The sequence below is a fragment of the Lipophrys pholis genome (genome assembly GCF_963383615.2).
Source record: "Lipophrys pholis genome assembly, chromosome: 13".
Lineage (NCBI taxonomy): Eukaryota > Metazoa > Chordata > Actinopteri > Blenniiformes > Blenniidae > Lipophrys > Lipophrys pholis.
Genome location: NC_137632.1, coordinates 442,673 through 467,095, shown reverse-complemented (window position 1 = coordinate 467,095; position 24,423 = coordinate 442,673). Strand labels below are relative to the sequence as shown.

General features: G+C 43.0%; 1 protein-coding gene across 1 annotated transcript in view; it reads left to right on the top strand.

Moving 5' to 3' along the window:
- The window catches only part of sema5ba (sema domain, seven thrombospondin repeats (type 1 and type 1-like), transmembrane domain (TM) and short cytoplasmic domain, (semaphorin) 5Ba), a gene marked incomplete at its 3' end in the record, with an annotated part of 276,170 nt that overhangs the window by 196,352 nt on the left and 55,395 nt on the right, over positions 1-24,423 (top strand). The window contains exons 10-12 of the mRNA XM_080478145.1: positions 13,033-13,168; positions 17,067-17,274; positions 17,354-17,561. Coding sequence (XP_080334271.1) covers positions 13,033-13,168; positions 17,067-17,274; positions 17,354-17,561 — 552 coding nt within the window. The remainder of the gene's footprint in view (positions 1-13,032; positions 13,169-17,066; positions 17,275-17,353; positions 17,562-24,423) is intronic.

Below are 24,423 nucleotides of genomic sequence, written 5' to 3'. Positions count from 1 at the left end.
CGAGCAAACTTCACACAGGAAGACAATCAATACTAGTTTGATTTGAGTTGGCGGAGATTAAATCTTGTACCTCTGTTTCCCACAGTATGGCGCAGTGGCAATACTAGTTTCACTTTCTGTAATATGCAGTTTTTACAAGACACAAAGACACGGTTCCACCATGTAGTACGTGGCAGAGCGGGGCGGAGCGGGAGGCTACAGTACGACAAAGTACGCCCAGGTCCAACTCTGTCACGCGGTCCCACCGCAGAAAGCATGGTTAAAATGTAGGTGGGGTTGTGATTGACTTGGGTTGTGAAGGAGGCGGGGTTATGAAGGAGGTGGGGTTGTGAAGGAGGTGGGGTTGTGAAGGAGGTAGGGTTGTGAAGGAGGTGGGGTTGTGAAGGAGGTAGGGTTGTGAAGGAGGCGGGGTTGTGAAGGAGGCGGGGTTGTGAAGGAGGCGGGGTTGTGAAGGAGGTGGGGTTGTGAAGGAGGCGGGGTTGTGAAGGAGGCGGGGTTGTGAAAGAGGCAGGGTTGCGAAGGAGGTAGGGTTGTGAAGGAGGTGGGGTTGCGAAGGACGTAGGGTTGTGAAGGAGGCGGGGTTGCGAAGGACGTAGGGTTGTGAAGGAGGCGGGGTTGTGAAGGACGTAGGGTTGTGAAGGAGGCGGGGTTGTGAAGGAGGCAGGGTTGTGAAGGAGGTGGGGTTGTGAAAGAGGCGGGGTTGTGAAAGAGGCGGGGTTGTGAAGGAAGGAGGTAGGGTTTGCGAAGGAGGCGGGGTTGTGAAGGAGGCGGGGTTGTGAAGGAGGTGGGGTTGCGAAGGAGGCGGGGTTGTGAAGGAGGCGGGGTTGTGAAGGAGGCGGGGTTGTGAAGGAGGTGGGGTTGTGAAGGAGGCGGGGTTGTGAAGGAGGTGGGGTTGTGAAGGAGGCGGGGTTGTGAAGGAAGGAGGTAGGGTTTGCGAAGGAGGTAGGGTTTGCGAAGGAGGCGGGGTTGTGAAGGAGGCGGGGTTGTGAACGACTCGGGGACGTGTCGGGTGAAGAACACAGAAGCGGCCGGCGGCGGCCAGCTTTACCCGGCCGCAACTCCTGCGACCGTCAGAGTCGTTTTCTGTGACACAACATAAAGTTTCTCATTGTGAACAGCAGCGTCCAGCTCCCACTGAAGCTCCGCCCCTATTGTTACTGAGAGGAGCGTCTGCACCTGGTTGACCCACCACGATGTTGTGTCGCGTGCCGAAGTTTCAATAAACCAGTTAACTAAACAACCAGTGAGCTCAAAGCGGCGTATGTAAACAACAACGGAGGGTTTACGGCCGATGAAATAATTAAATATTGCGAGCAAGTCTGGAGTGACGATCGTCACTGACCAATCAGCAGACGGCTGCGCTGTAGCTCCGCCTCACAGACCCTCTCTCAGTGCCCGGTACCTCAACGGAAAATCATAGGTCGCGATTTTTTTTTGTACCACCCACAACTTTTTCATTGGGACCACGTAAAAAGCCGTCCTGCCCCTCCCCGCCCCTCCCCGCCCCGCCCCGCCCCGCCCCGCCCCGCCCCGCCCCGCCCCGGCACAAAAAGTACGGTGGGACCGCGGCTAAAGGCTGTTAAAGGGAAACAGGGTCTCCATTAGCAATGATTTATCCTCGCAACTTACAGGATATAAATGATCTGCTGCCAACATCTTGGTGTCAGATAATGCAGCCATGCTTCAGTGGAGTAGTAGAGTCCACACAATAGTACACAGGTAGTCATGAAGGTATGGCTGATGGGCGACATCGACGCATCAGCAGCTTGGTTCTCTTTGTGCTTTTTACAGAATAAGTAGGAAAAATGTATTTCTGTACCTGCTTTCACACATACAACCTGCAACCAGCACAGTCTGTCAGGCATCTTGTGATGAATGTAACACTGATTGAAATAGAACACACATCACAGCTGCGACACCTCCCATGTAGACACACTGCAAGTTATTCCACCAAACCTGAGATTTTTAAAGTAAAGTTTACAAATGACATGGTGTTAATTGAACTGTGAGAATGGGTGACAGTAACATACGTCGGAAATTACTTCCATTGCAGCATTTTAATGAGAAGGAAAATGATCAGTAACATCAATAATCATGTGTCTCTCTCTGTGGAAACGAGCGGTGAAAGAAGGAAGTAATAACATTTCAGTGGACATGCTCAGACAAACCCCACAGAGGCTGTGAAGCTGTTGGCTGGATGATTTTAGCATTCCATCAGGATAAGGACACTCAAGACCTCAGAGCACAGCCAGGTCTTTTAATTAACTCGGGGTCCTTATTGGCAGGGTCCCTCCATCGTGGACTCAGAGCAGCAGTTACATTCTCCTGCTGAGGTGTCTAACCTGCCATTACTTCCTAATTATGAGTCTCCTTATCTATTTGGAGTTGACTCCGACTGACCCCTCCCTCTTCAGGAGCTCTGACAGGACCTCCTATCTCACAGGTTGGGGTGCGGCAACGAATGGTTCATTAATGGATTAGTACACAATAATGATAAGTAATTAATCTTCTAACTCATTTATAAAGACGCGTGACGTTTCCTTGCTTCTTTAATGAAAATATCTCCTGTGAATCAGTGGCAAAATACTGACTTAAATAAAATGTATTATTGAGATTGAATACACAAAAGACCAACTTTGATTTGAGATTAGACACATTAAAATACCATCACTTTATTATGTATGTACATATGAATGTTAAAACACACACACACACACACACACACACACACACACACACACACACACACACACACACAATCCATCTGGTAAATACAGTGAAATAACACCAAAACAGTTATAAACTAGTTACACTAACCTGCCCAGTATATGGATAAGTCTAGAGGACATTATACACCAACATGTATACCAATAAATGCAGATGAAATGCAGATTTAATACTAGGTGAAACCAGAGTATCAAAAAAAGACACAATAACAGGAACCTTTATCGTTAAATCCTGTTATTGACTTTGTGTGTGCACGTGTATATATTTTATTTATATGTGTATGCATTGTTCATGAAATATTAAAATGACACTTCATTTATACACATATATATATATTCACATCACAACCTTTCAAGTGAAGAGACATCGTTTTTACACTTTCGTTTCAGAAACGTTTCACGTTTACACGTTAACATTTTGAGAACAATGTAGTTTTCATGTTGGACCACTGGTTGGTGCTGTTTGTCATTTTTGTGATGAAACCACACACACACACACACACACACACACACACACACACAGAATTATATACTCTAAACCAGGGGTCTCCAACCCTGGTCCTCCAGGGTCTCTGTCCTGCAGGTTTAGCTCCTCCCAGTTCCAACACACCTGATTCCAATGAGGGGCTCCTTATTGGGCTTTTTCACAACCTTGGTGATGACATCATCATTAGATTCAGGTCTGCTGAAGCAGGGAGGAACTTAAACATGCAGGACAGGGTCCTCCAGGACCGAGGTTGGAGACCCCTGGTCTAAACATTAACAATGGGAGACCACAGACCTTTCTATGTGCAGACGACCAAGTTGGATCGTTATTATGATGACTGTCAAAATAAAGCTACCAAGTTGGATTGTTATTATGGTGACTGTCAAAATAAAAGTATCAAGTCCCAGGAGAATATGGATTGAGAGTCATGACACCACGGAGGAAACTTTGTTCTTACTGTCCATCTTCTGAGCATGTGCAGAAGGTCTATTTACTCCGATCGTGGTGTGCATGACCAGTAGTAGCGTTTCCTCCGTCTACACAGAGATGGAGCCTGAACGTTTTCAAAAAATTGCATTTTCAGTGGCTCTGAGCTCCATTGCTATGGAAACGAACAGCCAAAACATGGTGGAAGATTTACATTTTCACTTGAAAAGGTTATCGTGTAAACGGACTCCCAAAAAGCAGGATTCATTTTGTGTTTTCACTTGATCACTTGTAAACAGGATCTAAATGCTCTAAAATAACACCAACATACATACCAATATATACAAGCCAGGAAAAATCCTTAAAAGGGACAGAAAGCTCCCTGAGATGAAGGCACACCCTGTATATTCATGGAAAATGACAAATCCACACCTCAGACATTTACAACAATCCAAACTGTGGATCTCCATTTCAACTCTTATTTTTCAGTTTTGAAAAGAAAAGCCTCTGAGGAGGGGATATGTCACCTCGCTCTCTCTGAAGGTGGATGAGATTGACGCCGCTGTAAACGTTACTTTGAGGGCCCGGTTAGCAGAGAAAAGAGCTCTGTTGGAACGACAGGTTGTCAAGCAGAAGTGTTTGCACTCCCTCCTGACTGCTGCTCTTGAAGGCAGGTAAAGAGCTGGCAGAGAGACTCCACAAGTGGATGTGAGTGTTAGATTGTTCTGGAATGTCCCAGAAAGTGTGGACACATCCGTGTGGAGTCTGATAGTGGGAGTTGGTGGGCAATCGCTCAACTTGTTTGATCATCCTTTGTACAAAAAGTTTGCTGCTGTATGAACAGAGTTGGACGAGCTTGGACCCGGAGCAGAGGACTACATTAAAGGCTCCGACCGACTGTGTGACTTTAACAATCTTAAAGGTTCAGAGCGAACTATACTGTACGACACCAATCTGATACACTTTGGGCCACCACATGAAGTGTCTTGTGTGCAGATTGCATGATGAAAACACAAGCTGAATCGCAGCCTACGACGACATGATTGCACGTTGAAACCTTATTGCACAAGAATAAAAGGTTCCCAACAAGAACGCAGCCCTCGCCATTGTGGCATTCATGTGTTTGGTGAGAATTCCCCAAAAGAGGAGGAGGAGGATAACATGTACGCGGTCGTGGCTCAGAAAGAGAGGCCAGCTTGGGATGGCAATTATGCAAAGGGAGCTTGAAGTAAGTACTTGTTAGCATCTACTAGCATTTTATGTTAGCATCTACTTTCTTTCAATTTCTAACAAAACACGCCACATGTAAATGTAATAAACATCATGAAATGTCCCCATCATCCCAAATAGTTGACATTGTCTGAATTTTATCGCAGGGTGTCTTTAGTTGCCATGACAACGGCCAACCTTGAACCAGTCACACAGTGCTACGGAGTGACCACCTATTTGGAGCCAAGACCAAAGATTTCTCCACGATTTGGCCAAATATTTCATATTGTGAATGGTGAAAGTGAAAATGCAAAACTTTCTTTGGATGTCTGTTTAAATCAGAACCACTGAAAACGCAACGTTTTGAAAAGGCTGGGGCTTCATCTGCGCGTAAACGATGGAAACGCTGCTACTGTACATGTACACCACGGCTGTAGTAAATAGATTTCCTGCACATGCTCAGTAGAGACAATCAGAACAAAGTGTCTTGACTTCCAGTCCATATTCTCCTGGACTTGATACTTTTATTTTGACAGTCACCGTAATAACAAACCAGCTGGGTCGTCCGTCCACTAGAATGTCTGTGTTGTCCCATTGTTAATGTTTATAGAGTATTGTTCTCTGCACAATGTGTGTGTGGTTTCATTACAGAAACAAATGGCGCCAGCTTGTGGCCTGGCATGCTAACTACATAATTTTTAGAGTTTCTATGTAAATGGACATTGTTTGGAAAGACAAACTTTTTTTTAAATGAAAATGCAAAAACGATGTATTTTCAGGGTCAACATTGTGGTGAAACCCTGGTTTATAAAAAGCAGTTGTTCACCGTTATGGCAGGTTTGCTGACACGTGTGAGCCCCTGTGCCTCTGACAGCCTCCTCTCCAGGGAAAGTATGTTGGAGACGAGCTGAGATCAGGTTTGACTTCAGGAATGAATGATATGCTGGGCAGCCGAGTGAAACTAGCCACATAACAGTACCACTTTTCAGATTTTCGCCTCCCATTACATCGGTGACATCAAATCTACCTTGAAATGAACTGTAAGCCCCCTCCCCGGCAGAACGCTGGGCCTCATCTAAATGCAGCTTTACAGATCCTGCCGCTTGTGTACCAATGGATTTTATTCATTCATTCCACGGGCATTCTTTAGAATGGATCAGCTATTTGCCATTTCTTCGGTTTCCTTCTGTTACGGGTCTATTTGCATTGGATTGCACTCATGGTTAAATAGATCATGCAACGCTTTGATCATAAAGAAGATTGCATTTTTCCCTTCAAATGGTCAGTGATGATATTATAGTCACTGTGGATTAAATGTGCACTACAAATATAAAATACACTAAAATACAGAACACACCAACATAACCATACCAGTACATACAGATTAAATACACAAACTACCACAAATTCAACAATACATGAACAAACTAACACTGAATACGTACAGATTAATGGTGTTCATAGAGCACCTCTATATACTATTGCAAAACAGATTAAAATAACTAATGAGTAATCATATTGCAGCACCTCAGTGTGTTTACATGAAGACGAGCTACTGAAGCTCAAAGCAAGCATGAAAATGAGGAAGAAAGGTGATTTAGATGGACATGAAGGTGGTTTGGTTGTTGGTGCTGGACGGGCTGTTGAAGTGTTTCACCAACAGTTGATCTCCTGGGATTTTTAAAGATAAGAGTTTCTGGAGAGAATGGCCTGAAAAAGAGGGAAATATCCAGAGAGCGTCTGATCTGAAATGATAGAGAGATAACCTAAATAAATACTGTTACCACTAAGAAGAGGCTCTCTGAGCTTTTGGACCAGGGTGAAGCTTGAAGCGGATGCTCATACATAACCTAAACAGCTAGAGGAGTGTGTTTTGTGTGTTTGGACATTTCATTGTATTTTGCACCAGAAGATTTCATGAAAACTGGATTTATGGTGAGATTGTACAAATTGTTGGTAGTAATTGTTAGTTTTTTCAAAAATATCAACATTTTCATCATGTATACATGTTGTGCCACAACAAAGAAAAACTTCAATGTTGAAAATGAAGGTTTATAATGACACTATTTTACCGGTCCTGCCTACTCAGAATGAAATTGGACTGTAAATGTCCCTTCAACTGAGATATGTTTGGCACACTCAGTGCACTAGACCACCTTTGGGATGTTCAAAAGAGGAATTTCCAGAAAGAGTGTGATGTTAGTATGTCAATATGAGCCAAAACCTCTGAGGAACATTTTCAGCACCTTGTTGAATCTTTGCCAGCAAGAACAAAGACAGTTCTGATGGTAAAAGGGTTCTGACCGGCTTAGACAAAGATATACCAATATATACAGATTATATATACAGATTCAATTTACTAGAATACAATTTTCTACTATAAATATCAAATATATCACCAAACCCTTTTTTAATGCGACCGACTGAAGCCTTAAAAGATTTAAATGTTCAATGTTTGCTGATTCAGTCTGCTTCTGAACATGACCGTTTTGGGCCGAAGCTGGCGTATTGTTGTGGGGTGAAAACTATGTATGGATAATCCTGGAAGGCTCTTTTCATATTCTGGTCCCTGCAGCCACGTAGTTGTGCTGACTGAGCCTCTTTTTTTTTTCTCCCTCCCCTTTTTCTGCAGCAGTGCAGGTATTCACTGAGGTTGAAACATCGGCCTTAACGTGATTTTAGCTGTTTCCTTTTCCACACAAAATGAGGTTAGGTGGGTTAGCCTGGGGATTCAGCTGGACTCGACTTCCTGCACGGCTGTGTGTGTGTGTGTGTGTGTGTGTGTGTGTGTGTGTGTGTGTGTGTGTGTGTGTGTGTGTGTGTGTGTGTGTGTGTGTGTGTGTGTGTGTGTGTGTGTGTGTGTGTGTGTGTGTGTGTGTGTGTAAACAACGCATGTGCAAGTGTTTGTTTGGTCCAGTCACCAGAATTTAAAAGAGCACGATATTTTTAATGTTCATTTAAAACAGAATCAGATCAATACATTACAAAGTAGAAGAAAGTAAAAGAAAAACCAGATTTTGATATCTGAACAAGTAGGATCAGGAACAACTTTACCAGCATTCAGCCTGAAAAGATGAGGTTATCGAGGGAGATGCGTCTCATCCGTGTGTTTTCCAGACAGACTGAGCTCCACTGATTGTGACGTCCACAGACACGCAGCCAACAACAGCCACGTTTTCCAGTTAAAACATAAAACTTCCATTGCGTCTTGGGAGGTCAGTTTCCACAACAATGGAGCTTGGAGCCACTGAAAATGCAACTTTCTGAAAACTGCTCCGAAGGTGGACTTTTCATTAACACTCCGACTCCGTCTCCATGGGAACGGGGGAAATGCAACTTTCTGGAAACACGCGCCCGCCGTCTCCATAAGTGTGTGCATGTGTGTGTGTGGTTTCGTTCCAAAATCAACAATGTCCACTAGTGGCACTACACTGAAACAGACATTGTTTTCAAATCATTGCTGTGTAAACACAAAACTTTAGGTGGAATTAGTCATTTTCAGTGAGTCCTGTAGGGAGACGCGTTCAGTCACAATTTGGTGAGGATTTGGACGAATTACATTTTTACAGTGCCTACACTAATTAAAGCTGTCTAAAACCTTTTGAAGGCTTTGTGAAGCAATGATTGGGTGTCGTTTGATCTCCATATATTCACTCATTTCTTGTTAAAAAACAAACAAAAAGGAGGGCGGTGTTACTGATTTGATAAATATCTTGAGGAATCAATCAGGCTGAATGTGCCTTACAAACGCCATCAAGTGCACAGATTAGCAGATAAACAACAAGATCATTGACATACACTAAATAAGTATATAAATTTGGCTTTCAATGTTGTAGTAGTGCATTGTGCTGCCCTGCATTACACTGACTTAATATTAATTTTACCTGAACAACAATGGGGATCTAAAGTGTCACCTGAGAAGACCCAAACCCAGCCGGGATGGTTTAATCTCATTGGCGTGTATATAATGGCTGAGATGTCTGTTTGCTTTGTGCAATGGGGCTCCATTAACCCAAACCATTCCTTTAATACCTTGAAAACTCAGACTGAAGTGAATCCTGATTTCATCCTCCTCCATACATGCCCCTGCTGCCAGAAACACTCATTAGTGTACCCAATGCAAATGAATTCAAAAGCTGAAATTCGTCCTCCAACAGATTCACTATTTGCTGCTGTCTGCACTGAAAGAACAGCAGCAAATTAGAAATAAAATAACATTAGCACATTGCTGCTTGTCATATTTCCTCATGACTGGTTGACTGTAGGTAAGACGTGCTGTAACTGTGGAAATCTGCAGTAGAAAGGCAACGAACAAGGAAGAAAGTTTTAGGTGAAAACGCATCGTTTTTGCTTTTTGGTTTCAGAAAAGTTTCACATTTACACAGTAATGTTTTCCAAACAAAGCCTGTTTACACGTCGAAGGTGGAAACGATGTAGTTGGCATATTGGGCCACTAGTGGGTGCTATTGGTTGTTTTTGAAATGAAGCCCCACACAGGCAGAGAAAAATACACATGAACAGTAACAATGGGAGAACACGGACATTCGTATGGACAAACCACCGAGTTAGATATTTATTACGGTGACTGTCAACTATAGCGTTTTAGAAAAGTTGCATTTACCCCATTTCTGCTGAGACGGATGTTTTCAGAAAGTTTAATTTTCAGTGGCTCTGAGCACTGTTGTCATGTCATCAGACACCCAAAATGCAACGGCTTTCATGTGTTCATGTGGGTTTTCCTCCCATGGTTCGAAGACAAACTCTTTGGAGACTCTGAAGTGTGCATGTGCGTGCATGCGTGCATGCACAATTGTCTTTGTCCATAATGAGCTGCTCAAGTAACCTCCTGACCCCAAATTGGCTAAAGGATTTATAAATTAGGTAGATTTATACTCCAAACACGCCCTAAAACAACGTTATTACGCCACCAAGTACTCGTCCTCGGCATACTAATGCAGATAATCGGGAACAGCAAGCAGGAGAGCACAATATTATCTCCCTTCACCTGTGTATATCTCATGTGAGCAAGTAGAAAAACAGTAAAAGATATAAGCAGCATGTTAAAGACAGTGAAGGAAGCAAACAGAACATGACGCAGAGGAAAAAGTCTTTTCTTGAGCTCCCAACATGAAAGAGGAATGTAGAATCCAGAGCAACCTGGAATTTAAAGACTTGATTAAAGGGTTGGCACCAATTACTTTACGGCACAGAAAATCACAGAGGTGAGAGCCATGGAGAGGCAGGCCGAGATGGTATGCCATAAAACAAAGGGAGAAACCCTGAAGTGTCTGGGAGGACTACCATTGACAGGACTGGGCCGTTGGAACAAGATTAATCACTTGAAGAAGGAACTTCACTCATAATGACAGTAATCATCATGGTGCTGGGCCACGGAGGGCAGCGGCAAACAGCAGAGCAGATGTCAAACAGCTTTTCAATCACTTTCCCCAGCTTTTAAGCAGACTCAAAACATATGGGTAGTATCCATTAGTGCAATCGACTGTACTCCTATTAGTGCAGCCTTTTGCTGAGCTGTGTTGCTTTATGAGCAGCGAGCTCCCGTCAGAGGAGAGTTTCAGAGGAGGGCAGGACAAACACTGTCACAAGTACTTTCTTTTACGTGTCTGCACTTCGATGTATTGTCAAAGCTGTATTGGGCCCGTTTACATGACAACGGTGCTCGGAGCCACTGAAAACACAACTTTTTGACAACAGCTCCCAAGTTGGAATTTTTCGAAAATCCTCTTCATCTTTTCTGAAGGGCTGCCACTGCATGTGTGTTGAATTCTAAACTAAATTGTTTTCTTCATATTATTGTATGTATGCAGAGGCGTTGCAATGTGGTAGGATATTTCCTGGAGCACTGGGCTGAACAAAACACCCCAGAAAGGGAGAACATTGCTTAAAACAAAAACCTTGACACGGTCTGCATCAGGAATCCCCCCCCCCCCCCCCCCCCCCCCCCCCCCCACCACCACCATACTTGATGTGGCTCTTGTATGGCTACAGAGATGAAAATGAAGTCTATGTTTTGGTTAATTGTGGCTTGTGTTTGTGTTGAAGTCAGGGGTCCTCAAGGTGCCTCTTGTTTGGTGTCTAGAAACGCCCCTGTGTGTATATGTGACTTCGATTTCTAACAGAGTTGAGGATTTTAAGTATCTGTACTTCTACTGGAGTAATAATTTTAGGTTAACACCAGCTGTATACAGTTCAGCCACATGGCTGCAGTTTAACCTCCCATTATGTCAAACTGTGTATTTGCCTGTGGTTTTCCCTCCAGTTGGTGGCCTCTGGCTGATTCACACATGTTGTTTCCCTGTGCTGCGCATGTCTGCACCGAGTTATGGAAAGAAGGGAAGAAGAGAGAAAGAGAGAGAAAGTCATTTTACTGGAACCTGGAGGCTGTTTCCCTCAATAGTCTGAGTCAGTCAATGAGCCACCTGTTTGGATTCTCCCGATGTTTCGCAGAGCTCGTTCGGAGCCACGCCGTCCTTTTGCAGCCCTGCTGCAGTGACCTCACACATTCTTATCTAACAGATCCCCACACAAGTCACGCCTCAAACAAAAACCTACAAAGACGATATTGGAGAAATACTCAGCTTTTGATTGGCACATTTTATGTCTTCAATGACTCTTTCCTCTCAGTCAATTACAAACTGCTGGATTGAAGTGAAAGTCTCCTCCTTGACATTGACTCACATTTAAATTACTGAGTAAACTGGACCGTTTGATCTGAGATTTTCTTGAATGAATACTGAAGATGAACATCCATGTCTTTGAAAATCCTGATCTTGTTTCCTAATTATTAAATGCATACCTCCGTTTTTAAATTTCAAAAGTAAGTCGATACTTGTCTGTTTGTGGGTACAGTGCAGGCTGAAACTGCTGGCAGCTAGTTTGCGATTCTCAACAGCTTATTTCTAATAAAAGAGTCATTTATATGGTGTACACTGATAGAAATATTTCCTATTTGTGGAATTCCGAATGAGGCAGGCAGTGTGCACCTTGGGTTGGAGTTGAGAGTTAGGCCTTGTTTAAATGACAACGTTTCAGATGAAAATGCATGGTTTTCATTTCAGAAAAGTTTTGCATTTACATGGAAATGTACATCATTTCCACTATCCAGCCTGTAAATGTAGTTGTGACAGAAATTGATAAAAAAAGAAGTCGTTAAACTTAAGCACCAGTCTTCAGTGATTTATCCGTCACACAAAGTGCAGAAAACCTTCCTGAAAGCCTCATGAAGTCACTTTAAAATGTCTTTCTTTGTCTGTCTGATGGCGTGTCGACACAGAAGACAGATGAGTCTGAGCTGGTTTACCGAGGATCAGTCACTCACAGCCCATCCACACTGTAGGCCAGTAAATGTGACTCGCAGCATGTCCTCACTCTGTTTCACTTGTGTACACTCCATCTTTATGTGCTCATGCATTTTCCTCCTGTGTCCACAAAGTGTGAGTCTCTCTCTTTTCGTGGCTTTTCCTGATGCTTTCCCTTAGTTGTTTCAGCATTGATCTTCCCACCTGTAATATCTTCACTCTTTTATCTTCTAACTGGTGGTTTATCAGCCTCCCACAAGCCCAGCCAAAGCAGCAGGCTGTGTGCCGAGTAGTAAAAAGCCTCAGTGTATGTATGGGGAGGGATGGCAGCAAAGCAGTCAGCAGTTACAGGCAGTTAAGAAACTCATTACGTTGCAGCACATTATGGCTAAAGAGCATCAGGATAATATCTTTACTCACACCGCCAGTTTAGCCCAAGTTTACTTCCTATGTTACACCTGTGAGGCAGCTGTGTGTGTGTGTGTGTGTGTGTGTGTGTGTGTGTGTGTGTGTGTGTGTGTGTACAGTAATCTGTACGACTGCCTCCCATATCCGCAGCTTAATACCATCCCCATTCAATGTGCAGCACTGATAGCATAGCTTAGCCTGCAGCCAGAGCGAGCCAGACACGAAGCGGCTGTTTAGTGCAGGTGGAAACGATCGGACCTCCATTAAGAGGATGGAGTACTTTGCAGAATCGCTTTATTACACAGCTGGACGCAGCCGATTTCTGATAAGCCTTCATTTACTGCCAACATTAAAACTGTTATGAATATCATTGTTGGAATATCGCAAATATATTTATGGCTTCTTTCTCCTCCCTCTTTCTGCTCTCGTCTCCTCACATGTCCTTCACACCATGAAGCAACAGCATTGCAGCATCTGCAGTGTGTGCCTTCAACCTGAGCGCCATCACACAGGCTTTCAACGGGCCCTTCCGCTCCCAGGAGAACCCCCGCTCCACCTGGGCCCCCACCCCCAACCCCGTCCACAACTTCCAGGTTGGTTTCAAAGCACATCCTCAGTGTGGAGGACGTGGCTGTACAAGCTATCAGAGCATGACTCAGTCCAGTGCAGGTCAAACCAGGTTTATTAACAATATTCAAGGTTTGTCACATCATGGCATGACAGTGTCCAAGTGAGAGGCGGAAAGAAAAGAACCCAGAAACCTGAAACGTCCAAACTAGTTTAGTTTTCACAGGAAAAAAACAGGAAAAAGACTTGAATGAAGAATGTCCCATGTGAAGACTAACACGATGACACAACACTCAATCCAAAGGAGGAGAGCCAACAGGACACAGATGTGTTCAGTTTGGGAATATGAGAGGAGGAGAAACCTGAAATGAGAAGATTAGAAGTAAGCAAAACATAATCCAAACACAAGGAACAGGACATGAACCGACAGAAACCAGACTGGACCAAGACCCCATTCACACAACATTGTTTCAAGTGAAAATGCTTTGCTTTTGCATTTCCTTTTCAGAAAAGTTTTGAAAATGATCTTCGTTTCAGCCACTGAAATCGATGTAGTTAGCATGTTGGTCACTAGTTGGTGCCGTTGATTGTTTTTGCAGTGACACCACACACATGCATGTAGAGAAAAATAACCTAGAAACATTAACAATGAGAGGACACGGACATTCTAGTGGACAGACCACCAAGTTGGATTGTTATTATGGTGCCTGTCAAAATAAAACTACCAAGTTGGATTGTTATTATGGTGCCTGTCAAAATAAAACTACCAAGTTGGATTGTTGTTATGGTGCCTGTCAAAATAAAACTACCAAGTTGGATTGTTATTATGGTGCCTGTCAAAATAAAACTACCAAGTTGGATTGTTATTATGGTGCCTGTCAAAATAAAACTACCAAGTTGGATTGTTATTATGGTGCCTGTCAAAATAAAACTACCAAGTTGGATTGTTATTATGGTGCCTGTCAAAATAAAACTACCAAGTTGGATTGTTATTATTATTGTGACTGTCAAAATAAAACTACCAAGTTGGATTGTTATTATGGTGCCTGTCAAAATAAAACTACCAAGTTGGATTGTTATTATGGTGCCTGTCAAAATAAAACTACCAAGTTGGATTGTTATTATGGTGCCTGTCAAAATAAAACTACCAAGTCCAGGAGAATAGGGACTGGGAGTCATGACACCACGGAGGACACATTGTTGTTAATGTCCATCTAATCATCCACATGAAACAGAACTATTTATTGCGGCTGTGTTGTGCATACACAGTCGCTTCCCCCGTTTCCATGGAGACTGAGTAGGAGTGTTTTCAAAAAGTCTTGTTCTTCGTGGCTCCGAGCGCCGTCGATGTGTAAACGGACACCCAAAATGCAACAAAAGTTTTCCATTTTCACTTGAAAACATGTAAAATAAAGTAATTCCAGACTTTACTAAGACAAATAGCAGAGTTGCTTGAGAGAGTAAAGTCTGGTATTCATCTATTGTAGTCAAGTGTGGTATCGAAGACTGAGACGGACAGATACCAAACAAGACAAGGAATGGCGCCCAAGCCAGCGGACGAGAGCTCGGATCAGGACTTTTTAAGATGTTGGCATACATAAATAAGATAAAACCTCACAGGTCGAGCCTGGTACCAAATAAAGCACACATTTCTGAGATGATAAGAGAAGCAAGACACTACCAAGACTCAGATTCTACAATGCAGATGAGACCCAACATCTTTATATTAGTTCAGTCTTGCAGACATTAGACATCAGCATCATGACTCTGTGTGGCACAATTGGTTGTTTATGCCATAATAATTTTCCAAGCTTGTATTGCTTTGAACATACAGCACCAGAATAAGACTAAAAACATGGCACGGAAACATGAAACAGCTAAAACACACATTCTTGTTAAAGATGGAAAGAAGTGCTACAAAGCTGAGGTGGACCTGGCGTCCCCACAGGAGACGTGTGCAAAGATGTTGTTTGAACTAGAAAAAAAGCATTTATATCCACGACCAACATCTTGTCTGACTTGGATCCAGAGCAAGTCCACAGTGCAGTGCTTCCAGGAATTTGTTATCTTGTGTTCTCCACTGCATTATCAAGCTACAAATCAGTGCAGTCTGTCGCACTTCTTTTTCCTATTTTTTCTTTTTCCCTTCCAGTTTTCTACAGAAGACTGTCATCAAATGGGCAAATATGGGCAGTGCTCGCCAGCCTCACTAATCACAGCAGTCTTCTGCATGAAGACGGTCCAACTGAGAACAAATTGTCCTCAATTCCAACAGATACATTTCATTTTCACTAAAGCAGAAAGCACTTCGGGTCCTCATTTGGTTTTTCGCATTCGGGCCAAGTCACTTTATAAATTATGTTTTTTTTGCTAAGTTTCACTCTAATTGCTAAGAAATGACTTTGATTGTCAGCTACAGGTAGGAATGTAAAAAGAGGTGCTCATTATGGATCAAGTTGAGCAGAAAAAGTGGCAGTGAATTAATTTAACACAAGCTCGACAGGACAGTATGATAGAAAGCTGGGATTTACAACAAATATTGGCATCACATGCTTTATGATATTTCAAAAGACTTCCAAAACCATGTAGCCTACCGCTGCACATGTCAATGGTAAAATTGAGTGCTACAAATCTAATATTCCACTTCCACACAAGAAGCTGCAATCTGCAGCTCAGCAAACATTTCCGATGTCTCTTCTGCAGCCACACATTAAAGAGAACTGTGGTCACTAGATAATCACTTTGTAGTCGTACTTCTCGATAAAAAGTTGTGATTACTGAGATTAGGATTAAAAAGCCAAACGGTCCCATCCCGAGTGATTCTAGGTGGAAGCCCTGGTGGAGGGAGTGTGTTGCTTGTAGCTTGTAGCTTGTAGCTTGTAGCTTGTAGCTTGTAGCTTGTAGCTATCAATGTCAGGATCTGAGAAGAACCCAAACCCAAAAGAACCAAAAAGCAGACTTGCACAAAAAACTGTCAAGGAACAGAGCAAACAAGTTTAGGATCGGCGTTGAAAGAGGCAGTCCAGGTCCAGGTCAGTAAACGGGGAAATCCAAACCACGAAGAAGAAGACGAGGAAAGGGCTGGAGACATGAGGCAGAATAACAATGGTGATGGAGCACAGAGACATGAAGGAGCAGGTTTAAATACATGAGGAGAGGGAAGACACAGGACGAGGAGCACACAGGAAGACCAAGTGACAGAGACGCAGACAGACGCAGGACTACACATCAAAACAGGAAGTGAAGACAGAGTGTGAGACAAGGACTTGACGAACACACACACACACACACACACACACACACACACACACACACACACACACACACACACACAGACCCTTACAATCAAGAGGAAAGGATCTGGATAAGGAGTGTTAATAGTGTTTAAAAACAGTACTTAATTCATGGCAATTATTTAGAACAGGATTTTAAAGATAAATAATTTCATGAATGCAATACATACAAATTGGAATAATAAAATAGGCTATAATGAGAAAATCCTATATGTTACAGGTAGGAATGCACCGATACCACATATTAATAAGCTGGGTTGTTCATGCTCATTAGCAGCATTTTCAAAAAAGGTTGCGATTCCCTCTGTTTCCATGGAGACAGAGCAATATCAAAAAGTTCCACCGTTTGTCAAAAAGTTGTATTTTCAGTGGCTCTGAGCACTTTGTGTTGGCCAGGCCTAAAGTTTAAAAAATACATGAAATGAATGGGTTTGTCTGGTTTGCAGGTAAAGAAGGTTTTATTACTGTGATTGACCAAAGGGATCCCAGATTCCCACCCTAACCCAGGAAAATCCAACCCTGTTCGTACTTCTTTCTTCAGTATCTCTTCTTCTTTGTACCTTTTTTTAAATTCTGGGTCTTTGTTTCCCCAACTGTCACCTCACCTCTTTGTGTTTCATGGCCTCCTCAGTGTGGAACTATAGATGACAAAGGTCCAAATGAGGGTCTGACGGAGCGCAGCTTGCAGGACGCCCAGCGCCTTTACCTGATGAACGACGTGGTCCAGCCAGAGTCTGTGGACCCGCTGGTCATGCAGGATGACGTCCGCTTCTCAAACTTAGTGGTGGACATCGTTCAGGGGATGGACACCCTGTACCATGTCATGTACATCAGCACAGGTCAGTCGTGGAAGAGATGTAATACGAGAAAATGCTTCCAAAAGAAGAGAGCTCAAATGATTTTTCCTCTTGTTTTCAGAGTATGGAACCATCCTGAAGGCCCTGGCCACTCCCAACAAGAGCCTCCAAGGTTGCTACCTGGAGGAGATGGAGCTCCTCCCTCGGGGGGTTCGAGAGCCGATCCTGAGCCTGCAGATCCTGCACAGTGACAGGTCGCTCTTTGTTGGCCTCAACGACCGAGTCCTGAAGATCCCCCTGGAGAGGTGCTCCACCTACAAGACTGAGACGTGAGTACAGCCAAACACTCTCCAGAGAAAATGGGATATTGCTCTATCATGTGAGCTGCATGGTGGCGCCGTGGCTCCTGGTTTGCTCTTTTTTGTGGAGGATGTCCAGAAACTGTTGTTTGTGGTGGCGGCGTGGTTCGGTTGGTGGAGGGGTCGTCTCCTCCATCTCCATCTGTCCATAGAAATAGTATGGGTCACTGCAGAAAGAGGAATGTCCCCAAGGGACTTATTCAAGCCTGATTAGTTTTCCTTTTGAAGATTATTACCTTCCAGGTTACTTTTTGGTGTTGTCCTTCTCTTGAGGGAAGTTTTCATCAGAATGAACAAAAAGGTTGCTGATTTGAGACTCTCAAGATGAACATCTGTGCTGTGCATCGAATCTGGTGCTCCCATTAGTAAGATAACTGCTTTAATTCATTCCAGCCACCCTCTTTACCAGAAATGACGACTACAATCTTTCACCTCATCGCCCACCAGAATATTCACCATTATGTGCATTCAGTTTCATTATGGGCCATGCCATGTGGAAATAAGTGTTCTCATTACCTCCCTCCTGTTCCACCTCATAGCCAGCACAGCCGAGGGTGGGAAATGCACAGCGCTTTTCCATGAACATCGAATTGCAGTTTGGCTTAATTAACAGTCTGAAGCCATTTATGAATCATAACTAATTTCTGTAATTTCAACAGTAATTCATTATAATGCACACAGTACTGTAATAAAGATACTGTAAAGTATGTTAATTTTTTAAAGACATTGCTTATAGGATGAAGATAAAACCTGCTCTCCTGTAGTGTATGCAGTATAATTAGCGAAGGATCCGGGGGAAATTCAGAGCTACACCATTGAGATACTGTTCTCCTAAAAATGGAGTTACTATAATAAACTATATACAAATATACTTCAGTTGAACATATGTAAATAAATACATATAATATGATGATAAAAAGCAAGGGATGATGGGACATTTTTGACCTTCTGTATGGCGATACCCGGCGAGCTCAGCTGGTAGAGCGTCAGACTCTCAGTCTCAAGGTAGAGGGTTCAAGTCCCATGCCGGGCGCCACCTTCCTGTGGGCTCTCCACCTTCCTGTGGGCTCTCCACCTTCCTGTGGGCTCTCCACCTTCCTGTAGGCTCTCCACCTTCCTGTAGGCTCTCCACCTTCCCGTGGGCTCTCCACCTTCCTGTGGGCTCTCCACCTTCCTGTGGGCTCTCCACCTTCCTGTGGGCTCTCCACCTTCCTGTAGGCTCTCCACCTTCCTGTAGGCTCTCCACCTTCCCGTGGGCTCTCCACCTGCAGGAAGGTTCTTAATGGTGCAATGTGATCTGGGTGACGGTGCTCAGACTGACACCACCACCACCCGGGAACGGATAGGATGGAGAAGATGGATGGATGGATGGATGGATGGATGGATGGATGGATGGATGGATGGATGGGGATACTGTGAATCCAGTTACTAAACTAGACATATATACATCATAAATTATATATTTATATAAGTAGCAGACAATTATGAGATAATTAAAAGGGACTCCAATAGAATGCTGTTCTCCTATAGATAGATAGATAGATAGATAGATAGATAGATAGATAGATAGATAGATAGATAGATAGATAGATAGATCAATCGATGGAGAGACAGAGAGATAGAGAGGGAGAGATAGATAGATAGATAGATAGATAGATAGATAGATAGAGAGAGAGAGAGATAGAGATATAGATAGATAGAGAGAGAGAGAGAGAGAGAGAGAGATAGAGAGATAGAGAGAGAGAGAGATAGATAGAGATATAGATAGATAGATAGAGAGAGAGAGAGAGAGAGAGAGATATAGATAGATAGAGAGATAGAGAGAGAGAGAGAGAGAGAGAGAGATAGAGAGATAGATAGCAGCTGCTATTCCAGAGACTTCTCGGGGTCGAGGACGGTGTGGTCTGGTCCAGGTTAGTTTTACTGCTCACCACTACTAAAACTAACCTGGACCTCGGTCGTTCAATGACCTCTTGAAAATGATTTTGGCAATAAATCTGCAACCAAATTCCTTTGCTCTCCTCCTTCAGCCACTGTAGGTTGACAAAACCGCCATTCAATCAACACAACTATATTTTTGCTCATACATACTACAGAGGCAGTCAACCAGCGCTGGAGCGTAAACGTTGACGATCCAATCAGACGGCTGAATCCCTGACGTTACCCTAGAAGGCTCTGAGTCGCCAACTCAAAATCTGATTGGTTGAAGCAGCAGCGTGACCGACACTTGTTTTACGCTGCAGACACCTGCAGAACTAGACTGTGAAGGCCTCAGGCAGATTTCTCTACCTGGCAACAAGTGATGGCTGAAATGTGATTGGTTAAAAGCTTTAATATGGAAATACTCGTCTGGAAGCAGCAGGCAGGGGAGAAGCTATGGAAAGAAGCGGATAGACCATTTTGAATTATTTAATAAATATTCATGGACAAAATATATTTAACATCAGTCTGTGATTCAGATACAGATATTACTCAAAATAGCAAAGGATTATGGGAAAATGCAGTGACTCCAATTGGATGCAAAAAAAAAAAACTGATCAATAGTGCTATTAATATTTGTCTATTACAACAGTAAAATGCCTTTCTAGAGTATATCCAGTTTTTCCCCAATGCTTTTTTCAACATTTATATTTAAATTTAAGTTATTTTTAAAATATATGTAAACTGTATGTATTTTTACTTATCACCAAATCTTTTTAATTGTATAATTTTGGTCAAGTTAGACATAACGCAACAGTTCATAATGTGCATTATTAATATATAATAACTTATGTTACAGACATTACCTTTACATACACGGTATTACATATAGTTTGCTAAATTTAAATTGCTTGAAATCCTACCTCTTGTTGAGAAAGGTCAAAAAGTCTAAGATTCACTAGCATTTACTAGTAGTTTTCCAAGCAAGGTTCAATGAGTGTATTTCCTATCTGGTTGATGCTCTTCTAAAGATATTTCATGATTTACTTTCATCACTGTAGCTGTTTATATGTATATGTATACCTATATGTAGATGTAGATGTAGATGTAGATGTAGATGTAGATGTAGATGTAGATGTAGATGTAGATGTAGATGTCAGTGCTGTTAATTAACTTCCATGTGTTTGAATGCTTATTTTGGTCACCGAAGTAATTCAGGTTGTTTCCCTGTAGGTAGTATTGTCAAGTACCAAGCCAAAAAGTGGCTGCATTGCATCAATTGTGGACTAGTAGTGTTATAGTACTTTACTGCAAAGTGGTGTAGTGTGCAGTACTCCCACATTGCACAAGTAAATCCCTGGTTTGAGTCCAGGCTTGGGGGATTTTCTCTGCAGACCACCAACCTGTGTTTGAGATGATATGGTGGAAAACATCATTAGCATTGGGAATGTGTTGACACGGCACCTGGAGCAGGATCAGTTGCCCTGGTACCACTGGTACCTCTGAGGAGTGATGACGGCTCAGTGTGCTTGGTGGCGCTGTGAACAGTGGACGCTTGAAATGTTGATGCAGCACAATCATCCTGGAACTATTCAAGAGAAACACAACCACAAGGACGGATGGATTGTGACAATTCTGCAAATTCTGGAACTGACGAGACGCAGAGGCAAAGGCGCTTGTGCAGATCTGTGGGGAAACGGTTCTAGGAACCTTTGTAGAGTGTTTTAGACAGCAGTGTTGCCAGGTTGCATGTTTTCTGTGGGTTTCCTCTGGGTACTCCGGCTTCCCCTCAACCTACAAAACATGCCTGTGAGGTTAATCGTCTCTGTGTGTTGGTGCTGTGATGGACTGGCCACCTGTCCAGGTGTAACCTGCCTTCACCCAGATTATCTGAGGTCGGCTCCAGCGTCAGGATATAAGCTGTAAAGAGAATGGATGGATAGACAAGCTTACTTTTTCCAGTGGACGCTGGCAACCAGAGACCGATCTTAGATTTCAAGCAATATGTGAAACTTCAAAAGCAAAAATATCTTCCTTGTTCATCCACTGAAGTGCTGCTCAGCCTGCAGCTGCTGTTTTCTCCATTAGCAGTGTAACAGCTAACCACTTGTGGCAGCTCTGAATACCTTTAATAAATCGATGCACTGCCCTCGGTCAGAACTACTTAGAAGGATGTCTCTAATCTCCTGCCAGCGTGGTGAAGGTGCATATTACATACTGTGGACGTTTGCTGTACAGCATTGCTGCTCTCAGTCTCTTTGTTATGGAGGTATTATTGGTGAAAAAGGTTTGTGTACTTGTAAAAGGGAATTTGTACTTGTGTACCATGAGTCATGTACCTGTAGAATTCTTTTCTCTCCACAAATACAACACCACACTTATAGTCACAACTTCTTAATTACAGGAGCACAGATCCTGTTTTACAAGTCACAGATTACAAAAACTGTCATGCTGATATTTTTCCTCTAATAGTTGCAGTACATCTGGTGAAAAACACATTTGTGCTCCTGTATCGATGTGAAGTTCTTCCACACGAGTCACAGACTGTTTTCTTCATCTACTAATCACACATCGCGGCTCTCAGCTGAGACATCTGGTGAAAAAGACCTGTGCGTTCGGTTTATGGAGAAAAAGGCGGGGCTTATCTAAGATTGACGGATTTCACAGCCAATCAGAGGAGAGGGACTTCTGTCCCACAGACTTTGCCTATAATCATTAAAGTCCTTTTCTAAACGGACAAATGACTGGGGTGGTATCTGCTCGCCGGAGGAAATTAACTTGCTGTGCTTTTTCAGTAATGAAGTTCTGCATAATACAGAGGGAACGCTCCTCTGGCTTTTGTTTGCTTATGAATCAGAGGAAAAACAAAAAGTGTGTGTGAAGCCAGAAAGGTTTCTCTTCAGGCACGTTATTTTTGTGTGTGAAAAATGATACCCCGAGAGAATGGGAGCGAGAGGGAAAGTTATTTTTCCCTGCTATCGCGAGCTGGACTCTTATTCATGTGAGAATGTGTGCCTGCAGGGTGAGTGACGGGAGGAAAGCCCACTGGCTGTTTGTTCTGTATCTCATCAGGGCTCTCATCAGCATCCTCAGCTGGCCACCTCGTCCTTCACTCAACTTCATTTTAGCATACGAATGGTCTGATAGTGTGTGTGTGTGTGTGTGTGTGTGTGTGTGTGTGTGTGTGTGTGTGTGTGTGTGTGTGTGTGTGTGTGTGTGTGTGTGTGTGTGTGTGTGTGTGTGGTGTGGTGTGCTGCATACAATCCGGGGACCCACATCTGATAGGATGCTCATATTATGAAGATTAGAAATATGATAATCTAGTGTCACATAATGTAAATCAATCAGTTTTGCAGCGTGTGTGTTTGTCACATCTTGTAAATTACAGTTAAGGTGACGTGTTTTAGACAGTAATTGTGGTGGTTTGGCATCTAATAGTTATGATTAGGCACCAGTTTTTAGTAGGTTTTTAATACGAGATATGCATTTTACCTATAATGTGGCATCTGAATATTTTCACTCGTGTCTCATAGATACTTGTCTGAGATGTGTTGACAAATATTTAATGTAAGTTTTGGTTTGAAATCTTTCACATCTCTTAACATTTAAAGCTTTATGTAACTTGGTTTGAAAACTTCTCATGCAATAAATAAATTAAAGTCAATATACAGGAATGTCCCGGAAAGACCTGAAAAGGGTGTGTGTGCGTGTGTGTGTGTGTGTGTGTGTGTGTGTGTGTGTGTGTGTGTGTGTGTGTGTGTGTGTGCGTGCGTGCGTGCGTGCGTGCGTGCGTGCGTGCGTGCGTGCGTGCGTGCGTGCGTGCGTGCGTGCGTGTGGCACTTGGTGTGATTTTTGTGTGGGCTGTTCGACGAGTTCTAAAATGCGTGCTGCATGATGAGTCAGCTTGCTGTTTCTACTAAATCCAAACTCCTAGACACATGGGAGCAGACACTTGCGCGAGCACACACACACACACACACACACACACACACACACACGAACACACACACACACATTAGGTAGTGCATTTAATAAGATGTGGGTAAGAAAAACAAGAGAGTTCAACCCAGCGAAAGAGAAAGACAGGGTGCAGCCGAGAGAACGAGAGGTTGAAAGAAAAACAGAACCTACATAAGAGATTGTGAAGTGAATTGATAAGAAGGACACAAGAGAAGAGGCTCGGGGGCGGACGAGCCACTCTTCACTTGTTTTACAATATTCACCTTTGTGGCTCAGTCATGCTCTGCAGCCAAAAGCAAACAGAGCTGCAGGACACAACAGATGTCAACCGATCGGCCAGACCCTGCTTGAGCAAAGACAAACAGACAGGGTTGATGTGAACTCAAAACATTACAACAATACAAAGGACAAAATTAAAGTAAAGTGGATGTACTAATCACACAGGTATGTCCATCCGAAGTTTCTGCAGCCAGATAAAATGTGCAAACACTTTTTTATTTTGTTTGACCAGCAATTTGTCTGTTTGCAATGATTTCAAGTCAAGTGAAGAAGCAAATCTTAACATGGAGATGTCCCAAATCTGCTTTTAACAGGTACTCACACCCAGTCACACGTAAGAAAACATCGTTAACCAGGGACTTGAAAGTATGCTGTTTTAATGGTGGATAATCATCTGCTCCAGACTGGAAACGTATGTGTTTCATCACTTCACTATACTGAAAACAGTGAAAAATAAGTATTAGTAGGATGGAAAAGGTTTCAAAATGAAGAATTTTCCCAAAATATAGACAGCAGACATTAGTGCTCCCGTCCTCCTCAAGCAGCTCCAGGAACCTTTGAGACTCCTGAAACTGGGCTGGACTAAATGTGAGAGACAACAATATCTTCAAATATGCATTGGAATAGTTCAATCATGCACATGACTGAGCCGGAAACTGAAAGTGCCTACATA